At 65.2% G+C, this 13,970-nt stretch overlaps 1 protein-coding gene across 3 annotated transcripts; it reads right to left on the reverse strand.

Annotated features, from left to right (window-relative positions):
• Positions 1-77: 77 nt before the first annotated feature.
• On the reverse strand, positions 78-2,580 carry CDKN1C (cyclin dependent kinase inhibitor 1C). Of its 3 annotated transcripts, none has more exons than XM_081797597.1 (4): positions 2,374-2,580; positions 1,520-2,208; positions 881-1,015; positions 78-778 (listed from the first exon to the last, which is right to left on the reverse strand). In XM_081797597.1, the coding sequence occupies exons 2-3, from the start codon at positions 2,175-2,177 to the stop codon at positions 882-884; spliced, it is 792 nt and encodes a 263-aa protein (XP_081653723.1). In that variant the 5' UTR covers positions 2,178-2,208; positions 2,374-2,580; the 3' UTR covers positions 78-778; position 881. The 3 variants fall into 3 exon arrangements, with proteins under 3 accessions (XP_081653723.1, XP_081653722.1, XP_081653721.1); XM_081797596.1 differs by having other exon boundaries at positions 1,520-2,187; positions 2,374-2,575; XM_081797595.1 differs by having other exon boundaries at positions 1,520-2,580.
• Between the last annotated feature and the right edge of the window lie 11,390 nt (positions 2,581-13,970).

The following is a 13,970-nucleotide window of genomic DNA, read 5'->3' on the forward strand; positions in this document are numbered from 1 at the left end:
GTGTCCGCTGTCCTATCTCCCTAACTTCTGGGGGTGCCAGAGAAGGAGGCTGGAGGCAGTTCACGCACACACGGAGCTGACTTGCAGCGTTTTTCGGCCTCTTTATTTAGAACCCGGCGGACGAGGGGCCGGGGCAGTGGTGCAGACGGCTCAGGAACCATGTTAACAAATTTGTCTTCAAGTTTAAAATAATCATAATAATAAAAAGAGACAGCGAAAGCGCGAAGAGAACTGCTAGCTAGATGGGCTTGTACGGCAGCTACAGCTTGTGAGCGACCCCCTCCCCCCAGAGTCCGCTATAAAAATAAATTTACATTTGTCGATAACCAGATGCGGTGACGTGCCTTTGGCATAACCAATAACCGAGCTATCGCGTGGCAGAGCGGCCCACGCCTCGACATAAATAGAAAATATAAGTTAGTATAACTTTAAAAACTTTTTGTACAAATATACATGTTTTTTTCTTTTTTCCTTTTTTTTTTCTTTTTTCATTTTTTTGCACTGAGTTTCAGCAGAGATTAAACATTTTATATAAATGACTCTTAAAGCTTTACACCTTGGGACCAGTGTACTCCTCGTGCAGAATACATTTAGATATAAAAGACGTTATTAATACATTGCACAGTTTTTTTTTTTTTTAAATTTTAAACACGAAACCGAACGCTGCTCGGTGGCAGCTGCCGCCGGTTGCTGCTACATGGACGGTCCCAGCCGAGGCCCCGCGCTCCTGTCCTGTCCGCTGCCCAGCGGGCTCCCTCAGGGCTCTTTACGCGCGACGCTGCGGGAGAGAGGCGCGGTGAGCGACAGCAGACAGACAGGGTGGCCGCGAGGACCCCGCGGGGCGACCCCTCCCGCCCAGCGCGCGCGGGGCCGTACCCACCTCATCGCAGCCGCTTGCGCGGGGTCTGCTCCGCCGAGCCTACGGCTGGAGCGGCGCCTGGGGCGGCGCATCCCGCGGGAACCTCGTTCGACGCCTTGGCCTCGGGCGCGGGTCTCTTGCGCTTGGCGAAGAAATCTGCGGGCGACAGCGCGCGCAGCCGGTCAGGGCGGGGTCGGCAGGGGAACCCAAGAGGGGGCCGGGGTGGGGGCGCCGTCCCCGCCCGCGCCGAGGTCCGCGGCGGGTCAGCTTTGTTTACGTCGCCCGCGCAATGTGCTGTGTAAGCATTTCTCCTTGTCCCGCGGCCAAGCCCCCCGGGGCTGCCGCCGCGCTTAACCCCCTCCGCGCCGCGCCCGCCGCGCCCGCCGCGCCCGGGGAGGGGCTCCCGCGGCCAGAGCGAGGATCGCGCGCCCGGGGGGCCCGAGCGCGCGCTCTGCCATCCCTCCCGCGCCAGCCACTCCGGAGCACAACAACAGGGCGGGACGGGGTGCGGGCGCAGCCGCGCCCTGCGCGCTGCTGGCCCTTTAATGCCACGGGAGGAGGCGGGGACCAAGTGAGGCCCCCGAGGCCGGGGGAGCCCGGCCGGCCGGACAAAGCAGGGCCGGGCCGGGCCGGGCCGGGGCGGGGCCGCGCGGGACTCACCGGAGATGAGAGGCCCGGGCAGCTTCTTGATCGCGGCGCCTCCCGCGGCAGCGGTGGTGGCAACAGCCCCTCCGGCGGCGGCGGCGGCGGCGGCATTGGTGGCGGCGGCGGCGCTACCGGTGGCGGCGGCAGCGCCCGGCGCGGGGCGCCCCGACATCCCTGAGTGCAGCGGCTCGGCGAGGGGCTCCTGGCTGCGCGGCGGCGGCACCGCCTCCTGCTCATCGCTCTCCTGCGGCGCCGCGGCTGGGGCCGGCGCGGGAGCCACCACCGGGCCGCCGGACGGCGGCGCCGGCGCCTCCCCGAGGCCGTCGAGGGGCTCATCGGCCGGCGGCGCGGGGGGCGGGCTATCGCCTGCGCCCTCCGGGCGGGGCCGGGGCGCCAGGAGCAGGCGGCAGCGCCCCACCTGCACCGTCTCGCGGTAGAAGGCGGGCACGGAGTCGCTGTCCACCTCGGTCCACTGCAGACGCCCGGGGCCGCGCAGTGGCACGTCCTGCTGGAAGTTGTAGTCCCAGCGGCGCTGGTCCTCGGCACTCAGCTCGGCCAGGCGGATCTGCAGCTCACGGCTCAGCTCCTCGTGGTCCACCGGCCCGAAGAGGCTGCGGCAGGCGCTGGTGCGCGCGAACAGGGGAAAGGTGCGGCGGGCGACAAGGCGCTCCATTGCCAATGCGCTGCGGAGACACACGTCGAACCTGGCCCGGGGCAGCGCGGGCCGGGGCCACGGGAGAGGAGAGGAGAGGAAGAGGAGGAGGAGGAAGAGAGGAGAGGAGGGCGGAGGCCGGGCGCAAGTGAGACCCCGCGCAGTCGGAGTCTGCATTTGCAAAGGGACGCGGCGGGAGGGCGGGCGCGGCGGCTACCTGGCTGTCGGGCCCTGGGCTGCTCCTGAGTCTCGCTTGCGGTGTCGTCCGGCCGGCGGCCGCGCCCCCTCAGTGCCTGTCCTCGCCCGCTCGGCTCGTTCGGGCCTGGTTGGCACCTACCGAGCGCAGAGCACTTGGCCTGTGGAACGCCCAGCCCTCGCGCGCCCCTTTATACGCGAGGGTCCCACCCCCCCCCCGCGCGGGGGCCCCGCGGCGATTAGCATAATGTAGTATTTTCAGTTTCAACAACACCGCGGCGATTGGCCCGCGCCGCTCTGCCCCCGCCCCGCTGGCGGCCCGGCCCCCGCGCACCGCCCATTGGCCGCGTGCACACACCCACCCGAGGGCGGGGCGGGGCGCGCGGGCCGATTGGCGGGGCGCGGGCCGCGCGCGGCAGCGGGCGGGGGGCGGTGAGCGGGGCGGGGCCCGAGTTAAAGGGCGCTGCGGGCGGTAACGTGACACCGCGGCGCCCCGCCCCCTCGCCCCATCCCCCCCCTCCCGCCCCCCTCCGGCTCCTTTGTCTGCTGGCGGGGGCTGCGAGGCGGCGGCGGCGGTGGCGCGGGCGCCCCCTCGGCCGGCGCGCCCTCCTTGGCGCGGCGGGGCCCGGCGTCCGGGCAGTTCCGACTCGCCCCCCGGGGGCGCCAGCCCCGCCGCCCGCGCTCACCATTGGGCCTCCAGCGCCAGCTGAAGGGGCTTGAACCAGCCGCGGGCATCTCGTCCCTAGCTGGAGCGAGACGGGGTCTTCGGCTGCCCCCGCGCGGCCTGCGGCGCCCGGGGCTTGTGAGTCCCTGGCGGGGTTCCGCGCACCTGGAGCCCTAACACACCTGCTGGCCCTAAGGCCCTCGAACCACTCTTCCCTACCCCCCCACCACAGGGCGAAGTCTCAGACACCTTGGAGAGCCGACCCTCAGCCCCTTGAGTCCTGAGCCAGATCTGGGGGCCTGTCAGCCCTGCTCAGTGGATGGGAAACAGGCGGAGCCCGTCCGGGGCTATGCCCACCACGTCGTGGACCAGGTGCCCGGCACCTCTCAGGCTTCGGCCACACAATGCCAGAGGTCTGAGTGCCCAGACTGGCTGGAGGCTGTTATCCCTGGATGGGGTATTGGACAGGGCACTAGAGGCTTCTCCAGCGGGGTGGGCCTGGCCCGGCCTAGCCTAGGGCCTTGACTGGATATACTGATCCTCTGGGCCAGCTTTATCCCCTATCACCCCCAGGTGGGAGGTGGGGGTGAGCAGTGGGCAGCCCCTCTCTAGCTGCTATAGGAGTTTTATCTGTCCCACCGTCCTGGAAGGCTAGGACCCCGTCATCCTGCCCAGTAAATATTGTTGGTTGTTGGGAGAAAACATGCCCTGAGAATGATGGGGCACGCGAGCCAGAGGGCCCTACTCCAGCTGTCAGGGGAAAGGGAAGGTCCTGCCAGGACCCACACCCCTTCTCCCCAACACGCCCGGGCCTTGCCACAGCCCCAGGTGCTCCCCGGAGGCTCTCATCCCAGCAGGGCCAGGCCATGGGAGACCATTACTTTCTGCAGCTTTCCCTTTGGCCCAGCCTGTTGTGGGGCGGGGAGCCTAGGAACTGCCTCCAGCCACCTCCCCACCACCCCAGCCCAAGCTAAAAGCAGCCCTGGGCTGGGGGGTGGGGAGGGTCAGGCACCTGTTGGAGGGTCCAGCAGAGCCCTGAGCTGTCAGCCCCTGTCCCGGGTGAGCCCATGAGCCCAGCAAGAAAAATAAGGCTGACCCGACCCCAACCAGACCGCCTCCCCCACAGGGTCAGGTGGGTTCCAGGACTCCCCAGGGATGGGACGGTGTGATAGTGTGCAAATGTGTCCTGGAGGAGGTATCCTGGGTCCAGGGGAGGCGAGGGTTGAAGTGAGGGGATGAGACAAACAGGAGGGGGCATTGGCGCAGGGGAGGGAGGGGGGGACAGGGCAGGGTGCTGGGGTCTTGACAGGAGGACCAAGCGATGGTTCATGATTGGTTTTTATTCTCTTCTGTGCACGGCATTCCACATTTCCCATAAGCATTGAGATGTTACAATTTTGTGTCTTCAGGAACGTAAAGAGGAACTGAGAAAGGTCCCCCAAGCTCTGTGGTCTCCTCACACCAGGCTGACGTCACCGGGCCTGGGGCTAGAAGGAGGCAGGCCTGGCCCAGCCCTGGTGCCAAGGTCACATCAGCTTCCCCAGGGCCACAGCCGGTAGTGACCACAGAATGTGGAACCAGGTGGCCCCCAGGATTTCCCAAGAGGTCCGGATGCCCTGGCTCCAGCTGTCCAGGAGGGCAGGCTGGGGAAGTAGCCCACCCCCAGGCCAGATTCAGCCTCCAGGCCGGCTCCCTTCCTTGAGGAAGGAAGCCACCCCACTCCCAGGCCCTGCTCCAGACACCCAGGGGAGTCCGAGCTCTCCTCCCTAGCAGGGACTGCCTGGCACTATGAACACCTGTCTGCCCTCGGCTCCCTAAGGGCAGAGGACCTAGTAGGTGCTTCATAAATGAGCAGGAGCCGAGCCTGCACCAGGCCCCTATGTGACCCTGCCCTCCCCCAGCACTGTCCAGTTCAGGGGGTGGGCTTAGAGGGCCATTCCCACTGCCTTTGGTGCCCACCCTACCACCTCCATGGGGGCCAGTTGAGCTCAGCCAGGTGGGTCCCAGCCCCCTCCCAGTGATAAGCCTAAAGGATTGTGACATTGAGTCCTGCCTCCAAGGACTGGGAGTGGCAGGCCCCCACACCTCGTGTCACACAGTGTGGTAATAGCGGCCCCCCTTCGCTGGGGCCAAGCACTGCCCGGGACAGCTTCCCTGCATCCCCTTGCTGGGCCTCACCTGTGTGCAGGGAAGGGAGGGGGACGGAGCTGATAGCGGGAGCCTGGGGAAGCCACCAGGGCCACGCATAGTGGGGGAGGGAGCAAGGTTTGACTCAACCTCAACCCGCTGCCTGGCTTTCTCTTTGCTTTCCCTCCGGGCTTTCTGCTTCTCTTTCTCCAAGGGCCACGAGGACACCTCCCCTCCTGGGCTTGTTAGGGCAGGGAGGTGACCTTCTCTGAGTATGTGACCCTGAATCCAGTCAAGGATGGTACCCATTGGCTCACTGACCTGCCGGTCCCAACAGTGGGGCTGGGTCCCTTCCCCCAAGCCAGGGACAGACCTGGGGGCGGACAGCTGAGGGCTGGGGGCTGGGAGTCTGAGAGAAGGCCCAGGCCTCCACCCCAAGGGCCCCCCCCCCAAGTGTGCAAACCTCTGTCTGAGTACAATAACCAAGCTCTACTTTTGTAATTAAAAATATATTCGAAGGAGAAAAAGAAACAAAAGGAACAATGTTTGTACTCTGTGTTGTTGCAGACAGCAGAACCAGAGAGGGGGTGCTGGCCCCGGGGGAACAGCAAGGAGAGGCTCCCGGGATGCCCCAGCACCCCAAATCCTGCCCACGCAGGAGTGGGGGAGCCCGGCAGGCACCCGGCCCCCTGCTGGCTTCTCCAGCGTACCTCTCTCCGAACTCACCACCCAGTCCAGTGGAGGAGCAACCAAGCAAAAGCACTGTGTTCCCCAAACCGTTTCCTCTTCCTCTGACCGAACAGAACAAAGACCACATTCCCAGCCCCTCGGCAGCTGGGGGGCCACTCGGCCAGTGCTGGCCACAGACAGGAGAGCAGAAAGGCACCCACCCCCTCCAGCCCGGGGCCCATCCACACCAACCAAGCTATCCTGCCCCCTCCTGTCCCTGCTCTGCCAGCCAGACTGGGGGTGGGGTGGGGGCGTCCAGGGAGGGACTCCTGGGGACAGCAGAGCCCCTGGGTGGCCGAAGCCCTGAATGACCACAGGGAGCAGAGCCACGAGCTCCCTCCGCACGCCCACCTGACCGAGATGGGAGTGAGAAATAAGGGTCGAGTGCCACTAACATGCGGGGGTCGGGGGGCTTGTCTGTCCCAGCCGCCCGCGCTGCCCACCCCCGACTCCCCTGCATGGCACGGGCCTGTTTGGGGCGTCATTTTCTGGATGAGGGGACAGGCCTGGGCAGATTGAAGAACTTGGTCCTGCTCCAGGGCTTAAGGCAGCTAACCCCCTCCCCCAGGGCCTCGCGGGGGTGTTTCCCCTGGCAGTGCCCCCGGTGCCAAGGGAGTGGGCCCCTTTTGCAGTCCAGGAAACTGAGGCTCGATGGGGAGACACCCTTGCCCAAGCGAGTGGCAGAGCGGGGCGGGAGGTGCCGACCTCAGCCATGTGCTGCCGCCTGCCGGCTGACTTCCACTCTGGGTGTCCCAAAGCCCCCTCCTTCTGGGGAGCCGCGTGGAGCTGCTTCTGGAAGCCCAGGAGGGCAGCCTGTGTCCTGGGGCCCGCCCCCGGCGTGCCCCCAGGGACCCTGCGAGGGGCGTCTGTCTGCAGGCCCCCCGGACTGCCCTGCAGACACGGAGGCACATTCCCCAGGCTGACAGCACCAGGCACCTTGAGCCCGCCCTGCACCCGGGCGCAGCTCCTTGCCTCACTTAATCCTTCCAAGAACCCGAACCGAGAGGCGTTTTGATGCCTGTTTTGCAAGGGAGGAACCAGAGGCTCAGAGAGGTCGAGCAAGCGCTCAGCGCTCAGGGGCAGCAGATCGGTGCCTTTCTCCGGCCCTGAGCCCCTCCCTGGACTTCCACAAGGGGCGGGTGAGCACAAAGGCAGGAGAGGAAAGAAAGCAAGAGTCCCGGGGTTAACCTCCCCCGCCATCCCCCAAACCTGGAGCCCGGGCTGGCCATCCGTGGGGGCCTGTGGCCCAGTCCCGGGAGGGCGGACCCCTCAGGCGCCTCCCATTAGGGAGGTGACCAAGCTCTTGCCCAGCCCAGTCTGCCCTCTCCTGTGTAGATCTTGGCCTGTCCACTGTGTACCCCACCAGGGCAAAGGCCCGCTGCCCCATCCATTCCCCACCTCCTCCCCCACAGCCCCGGGCTGGGCCAGCCCTTGCCCCACCCCCCACACCACCCTCCCCACCCCCCGGCCGCAGCACCCCACAGTGGGCCTGGACAGGCCTGGCCAGACCCCTGGGGAGGCTGCTGCCCCTCGGAGCCTCACCTTCTCCCCCATAAGATGAGGCCCGGAGGCCCCGAGGAGTGTGGAGAGTTACCGATTAACTAGCCAGCCTCCAGCGACAGGCAGCCAGCCCAGCTCTGAGCCGGGGCTGGGGGGGGGGGGGGTTTCCTAGCACACTTGGCCCAGGGCCCAGCGCCGGCGCAGCGAGAACCTTCCTCCCCGCACCGACTTCCCGCGCTCGGCTCGCCCCGCCCCCAGCCCCCCCAGGACGGGCTGTTCTCGGGGCGGCTGCCAGGCACGTCCTCCGCAGGTGCCGGCCTCCCTCCGGTGACGCGTCCACATGCCGCACAACGGGAATCCAAAGCTCGGATTACAGGGGCTGCCTTGTGCTCCCGTCTGGGCCAGGCCGGGGGTCCTCACTCCCCGGGACTTAGCAGGAGGGGCTGGGCAGGCCCTGGGGGAGGTGTGGAGGGAGCAGGGAACAGCCCTGGACGTGAGGGCTCTGCTGCCCGGTCCCCACAACGGGCCAGGGGCCCCTTCCCCTCAGAGTCTCAAGCAGAAGGACCACCTCCTCCCCGCTTGTCCAGGACTGTTCCGGTTTCAGCACTGACCATCCCGGGAGGCCCTTGACCATGGCTTAGCCTAGGCTCCAGACAGACCCTGCAGGGCTGGGGAGGGTTCCCAGGGTAGGGGGACAGGCACTCAGGCGGGTCTTAGGACACCCTGTGGCCAGTTTGGAGCCCCGCCAGGCCTCCCTCCTCCCCTGCACCCACAGGACAGAGACCAGGCCGGTCCCCGGGGCTCAGAGGCTCACTCTGCCAAGGGAAGACCAGGAAAAATGAATGTGGGTGAGTGGGTGCCCCCCGACTTCCTTCCTGCCCAGTCTCCTTGAGCTAGTGGGGACCCCATGAGTCAGCATCTCCCGTCCACAGGGCATGCTGGGGACACCAGCTCTCACCGTGCTTCCAACACACCCACATGGTGTTCCGAGAAGAGCCTGACAGCCAGGGAGGTGACGCGAGGCCCCCCCCCACACCCCTATACCGCCCCAGGGCAGGGCAAGAGGCAGGAGCCCACACGCCCACCGGGCCCAGGGGTGGGGTCTCCCCAGGCCTCGGGGGCAGCGAGCACAACACCATGTGTGCGGGCTGGGCAGTGTGTGAGCAGGCCCCAGAGCGAGTCGGGCGGCCAGGGAAGGAGAGCCTCCCCCCCATTCATTCACCACACCTCCCCCGCCCCCTCCCCCCCAGCTGGGTTTCAAAGGTGAGCAGTGGTTGGTGGAGACAGAGGTCAGGCAGTAGAAGTGGCCCAGCCCTGGCCAGTCCTCCCCAGTGCCCTGCAGGCCACACAGAGTAGGGACTCAGCAGAAGGGACGCCTGTGCCCCACCTCCCTTGATGGCCTAGGCATGGTTCGGGGGTCTGCTGAGGCGTCAGAGGTGACAGCCCCTGAGCCCCGAGGCCGCCGGCCAGAGGCCCTGAGGCGGAAAGCTGGGCGCCTGCTGCCCCCTGGTGTCCATGGATGACACTGCAGCCAGGAGCCCACCCACCTGCCCGCAGGCTGGGGACTGGGAAAGAGAGCCCAGGTGGACCCCAGAGCCGCCCTCAGCCCACCCCATTCAACCCTCACCTGGTGGGGAACTTGGGCAAGGGCCTTGCTCTCTGGGACCTCAAGTCTCCAAGTCTAAATTGGGGGGGCGGGCTGCCCAATGTGGCCGGTCAGGGCTGTGCAGGTGGAAAGCCTCCTTCTCAAAAAAAATCCCCATCACCCCTAGGTATTTGGGGGGGCTGTCACCCACACCTCTCTGGGAAATAACACATGATTTCTCCTGTCTCCAGTGGGTTGGGGGGCAGGGGGCCAGGGGGCCAAGGAGCAGGGAGAGGAAGGGGAGCCTCAACCAGGCTAAAGACCCAAAGTGAGGCCTGGCCCCACCCGTCCCCTCCCCCTGCGGCTCCTCAGCCCCCTCCCCTTCCTCCTCATCCCCAGCTCCTCTTCCTGCTCCTGCCCTGCCCCTCCCCCCCCATCTGACTCCTCTCCCCCCATCAGTACTGCTGGTCATAGCCCTGGGCCATCGGGCAGTTGAGAGCCCTGAGTCTGGCCTCGGCCTCCCCGGTTTGGTGCGCCCCTGCCTTGGAGCCTGGACGGCCTCCCGCGGACACTCTCACCCGCGCCTTCGGTCAAGAACAACCCGCTCCCACGACTTCTCACAACTGGGCCCACTGACCCAGGAACCGTAACTCCATCTCTGCGCGGGGAGCCCGGGCCCCACCGTTAGGGTTAGGGTTAGGGTTAGAGTTAGGGTTAGCAGCGGACAGGAAAGCAAGCCCGGAGAGAAGTCTGTGCCCCACAGGTTCTGTCAGCTGCCCCCCAAAGATCCACCTACAGCTGAAGGGAGCCCCGTGGGCAAGCAGGGAAGGCCTGGGTCTGCCTCCAATCGCTACCCAGGTGCTCTGTGCTAGGATGGCAGGAAGTAGGGTACAGCAGGAGCCCCCATCAGAGCCCACCCAGGTTTGGGATGAGGAGGGGGATCCTGGGAGGGGCTGGGATCCCAGGCAGGGAGGTGGCCATGCCGGTCACGGCTGGTACCGAGTGAGCCCAGAATGAATCGGATTGCCGGGGAGGGCCTCGGGGGCCAGGTATGCGAGGCCTGGGACCCCAACCCAGGAGCTGGTGACTTCTCGAAGGCATCGAGGAGCCTTGGAGGCTTCCGGCTTGGGGTCCAGGGTCCTGAGATTTAATGGTGGACGCAGGTGCCGTGAGCAGAAGTCGGGAGCAGGGGTGAGGAATCATGGAAGTCAGGTGGGCAGGAAACGATGGTGCCCCAGGCCAGGGCAGGGCTGGGGGCCCAGAAGGACAAGCTCTGAGAGCGCTGGGCCCCTGGGTCATGGGGCGTGATGAAGGAGAGGGCAGGATGCATCGGGGAGGGTGGTACCAGGAGGGGCTGGAGTGCCGGTAGGAGGGGAGCAGGCCTTTGCTGGGGGGACAGAGGGTATGACCACAGCTACCCCCAGGGTGTTGGTGGGCCCAGATTCCTCCTGGCAGCCCCCTGGCTCTTCCACTGCTGGCCACTCCGTGCCGACAGCATTCACGTGGCAAGGGGGTTGGGGCGGGGGGCAAGTAGGCAGCACTGCCTAGCTGAGGCACAAAGCTTGGGGCTTCGGAATCAGGCAGAGCAATGGCCTCTTACTGGCTGTGTGGCCATGGGCAAGTCGCCTAACCTCTCTGTCCCTCTGCGTTCTCCCCTGCCAGGTTCCTGAGGAGGCTCCGGGGCCATGTCCACATGCACCGGGCACAGTGGCCAGCACGCTCCCTGTCGTCACTGTCTCTCTGCTGACCCGGAGGGGTGGGCACGCACAGCCCCAACCAGCGGCCCCTCCAGCTGCCACTGTATCGTAAACTGGACATTTGCTCTGAGCGCAGGCACATGGGCTGGTGGGGGGACTCAGACCCCCCCCCAGTCACGTGCATTCCCTAATAACTTGCCGGGCAGGGTGGGATGGTATTTATACACTCGGCAGCCTGGACAGCACCAGCACCTCTTCCAGGGTCCGGGGGGGCCACGGGATGCAGGTGGCCGCGACTCTGGCAGGCCTGCATCCATCGAACATTCAGGCCCAGCGCTCAGCAGTGCCCTCAGCCAGCCCCGGGCTGGACGCTTGTGGGCACCCTCTCTGTGCTGGGTCGGGGAGCCCCGTGCCGTGCACCTTACATGCCCATTATCTCATTCACGCTCCTAAACGGCAGGGACTGGTCTTGTCCATTTCACAGGTGGGGAAACAGTCTTGAGAGGACGAGCCCCTTGTCGAGCGAGACCTGGGAAGTCATAGAGATGCCAGCCCAGAGGGTCTGACCTTGGAGCCCCAGGCATAACCCCTGGGCTCCACCCTGAGCACAGACCCTGCCAGCCCATGGGCTGCTGGACCCCCTGCGGAGCCCCCTTCCCCGGATGCTCTGGATGCTGATTTATGGAAAATAGTGGAGCAAGTGACTGCCTTGGGTTGGACATTAGCTATGGTGGCCTGGCAGGCCCCTGTTGGCAGTGTGACCTTGAGCGGGCCGTCCTCCTCCAATGTCCAATCAGGATCTAGGCTAGGAGTGTTTCCCTGGGACCTCAGGGGGGGGCCTCCCCTCCAGGGGCTTCCAGGCTGGTGGGTGGAGTCCAAAACAGGTGAATAAACCAGGGCAGGTCTGGGGCTGCTGGCCTGCGGAGTGGCCAACTACCTGATGGAACAGGCCCCAGGGAGGACTTTAAGGGCTAGGACTCGTGCTGAGTACCGTGGGGGCAAGGGGCAGGGTGAGACGCTGGGGCTATCACTCCCTCTTCTTCAGCTTCCCCGAAATGTGTGCAAGATCCAACCATCCCTGAACAGAGCAGGGGACCAGGGGCCTCGGGGCGGGAGGTGCCAGATCCCCTAGAATCTCACCCAGCCAGCTTCCAGGGTGCCCAGAGCACAGAAGGGAGGCTGCTGCTTCTTGATTCTTGAGATGTCGGTGTGGCCATCCCCAGGAGACACCAAATACCCAGGCACCTTAAAAGTGCCATCCAGGCAGGGGGAGGTGGCCGGATGACGGCCAAGGGGGTCTCCAGAGTAGGAAGGAGTGCATGGGCTTATGACTTCTGGCTTTCTGGAAGTCCTTCCTGCTCCTTTCTGGATGGATTCTCTATTGGGTTTCCAATGGACAGAGGTTCTAGAAGACACTGGGTGTGGAATTGGATGGTCAGACATGGTGTCGTCCCTTTCAGGTGAGGGACCCGGGGCCAGGACAGAAGGAGGCGGTGCTTGGGGGAGGTTCGGGTACCTAAGAGGCATTGCAAACCTCCAGGCCCCCCAGGCATGTGCCTGTTGGGAGACCAAAACGTATTCTTGTCACTTCTGCCTTGGTTTCCACACCGCAGCCTGGGGAACAGGTGTGGGGCTGCTCTCCCTGAGCTCTGCTCTCCTGGGAAGTTCAAAGACCCGTCTCTTCCTGAGTCCTGGCAGCCCATCTGCCCTCCCACTCCCCCTCGGAGGCCCTTGCCAGGCCAGACCACCAGCTGCTGCCCACTTCCCCTCTGGCATCCCTGGATGGACACCCCTCCTTTGAAGCTGTTGTTCCTTCCCAAGTATGGAAGTCAGGGCGAGGTGTCCCTTGAGGGGGCTGGAGGGGGAGCTCCCAGGACCTTGCGGTTCCCATCCCCATGCTGCTGCCCCCCACCCAGCATCTTCCCTCCCTTCCTCCAGGTCAAGGTCCAGCATGAGTCTGTCTGGCCTCCAGGGACACATAAAGGGAGAGTGACAGCCATCCCGGTTTGTCTGGAACTGTCCCCATTTTTACTCGGAAAGCCCCATGTCCCAGAAACGCCTCAGTCCCAAGCCAGCGGGGGCAACTGGCGCCTCATGCCGAGTCTGAGTTTCCCAAGACGGGGTCCCCTGTTCCTCCTCTGGTCTGGTCGCCCAGACCATGGTGGGAGGAAAGGGACAGGACCATCCCAGATGGCACTGCACTGAAGGGTTCCAGGTCTCCAGTCTGTAGGCCTCCCGCCATGGATGCCTACAGCAGCCAGCTCGCACGCTTCCCCAACGAGGCCTTCATCCTTCTTGGTCACGGCCACTGGCTGGCTTGAGCCCCTGGAGTGAGTGACCCACACTCACCATGAGGGACCCTGTGTCCCAGCACGCAGCCAGGAGCAGAGCAGAGCTCGGTGCGTGCAAGGTGAGTGCTCGTCCGTCCCAGAACCCCAGGCCTCTGCCCTCCCTCCACCTGACTCTGGGGTCCCTGGATCACTAGAGGCCGGTGGAGAAGCCCCCGCTAGCCAACAGAGCCTCCCTTGGGGGATGGGGCCATGCTGTAACCTAAAGGCTTCAATCTCACAAACCCACCCACAGGGTGAGTCAGAACTGACCTGACACTCAGCTCCAGAGAACCAGCCTTGGACAAGGTCCAGCCCCCGCCCAGACCCCAACCCCAGGAGCCTATTCACAGACTCCAGCTCTGGAAGATTCCTTGGCACCTGCCAGCCCAGCCTCTCATGTGACACCTCCAAAGGGACTCTGCCCTCTAAGACCCTAAACCAGACGGCCTCTGGGAAGGAGCTGGCCAGCTGAGGCCGGGCCCCGGACGCCCGCAGCCGCCTGGGGTGCCCCTGTGGACCGGGCACCGAGTGGGAGCGGAAGTCCGACCCCCCCCCCACGCTGGGAGGGGCCGCCGGAGGCCGGAGCACAGCTGCGGCTGCAGGCGTCCGGGCGCCCCTGCTGGCCGAGGCCTGAAACTGCACCTCAGCGTGCGGAGATCCCACCCTGTCTGGGGCCTGGTCCTGCCCGGGTCCTGGCCAAAACCCTGCGGGCATCCCTGAAGAGGTAACATTTGAGGTGGGCCTCGGGGAATAATAAAAGTAACAAGCACTGTCGACCCCTTGTCAACCCACAAAGGCGCTCATCTCGCTGAGGATGGTGCCCTACTTCAAACCTCCAGCTCAGACCACAGCCCCAAACCACACCCTCCTACACCTGTGTGCTGACCCCCGTCTCCGCCCACCTGAGCATCGAGCTCCAGCATGTTCTCCCTCCAGAAGCCCCCACCTCCCCGCTAAGGGCAGCCCATACTGCAGGTCTCTCCTGGC

Source organism: Leptonychotes weddellii, chromosome 11, assembly GCF_054177405.1.
Source record: "Leptonychotes weddellii isolate Sample4059 chromosome 11, ASM5417740v2, whole genome shotgun sequence".
Taxonomy (NCBI): Eukaryota; Metazoa; Chordata; class Mammalia; order Carnivora; family Phocidae; genus Leptonychotes; species Leptonychotes weddellii.

Excerpts from the sequence above, each read along its gene's own strand:
- CDKN1C (XM_081797595.1), bottom strand. The coding sequence starts at position 2,333 with ATGCAGACTCCGACTGCGCGGGGTCTCACTTGCGCCCGGCCTCCGCCC. Across the intron at positions 1,016-1,519 it reads GCCCGGGCCTCTCATCTCCG|ATTTCTTCGCCAAGCGCAAG; the intron begins GTGAGTCCCGCG and ends TGTCGCCCGCAG.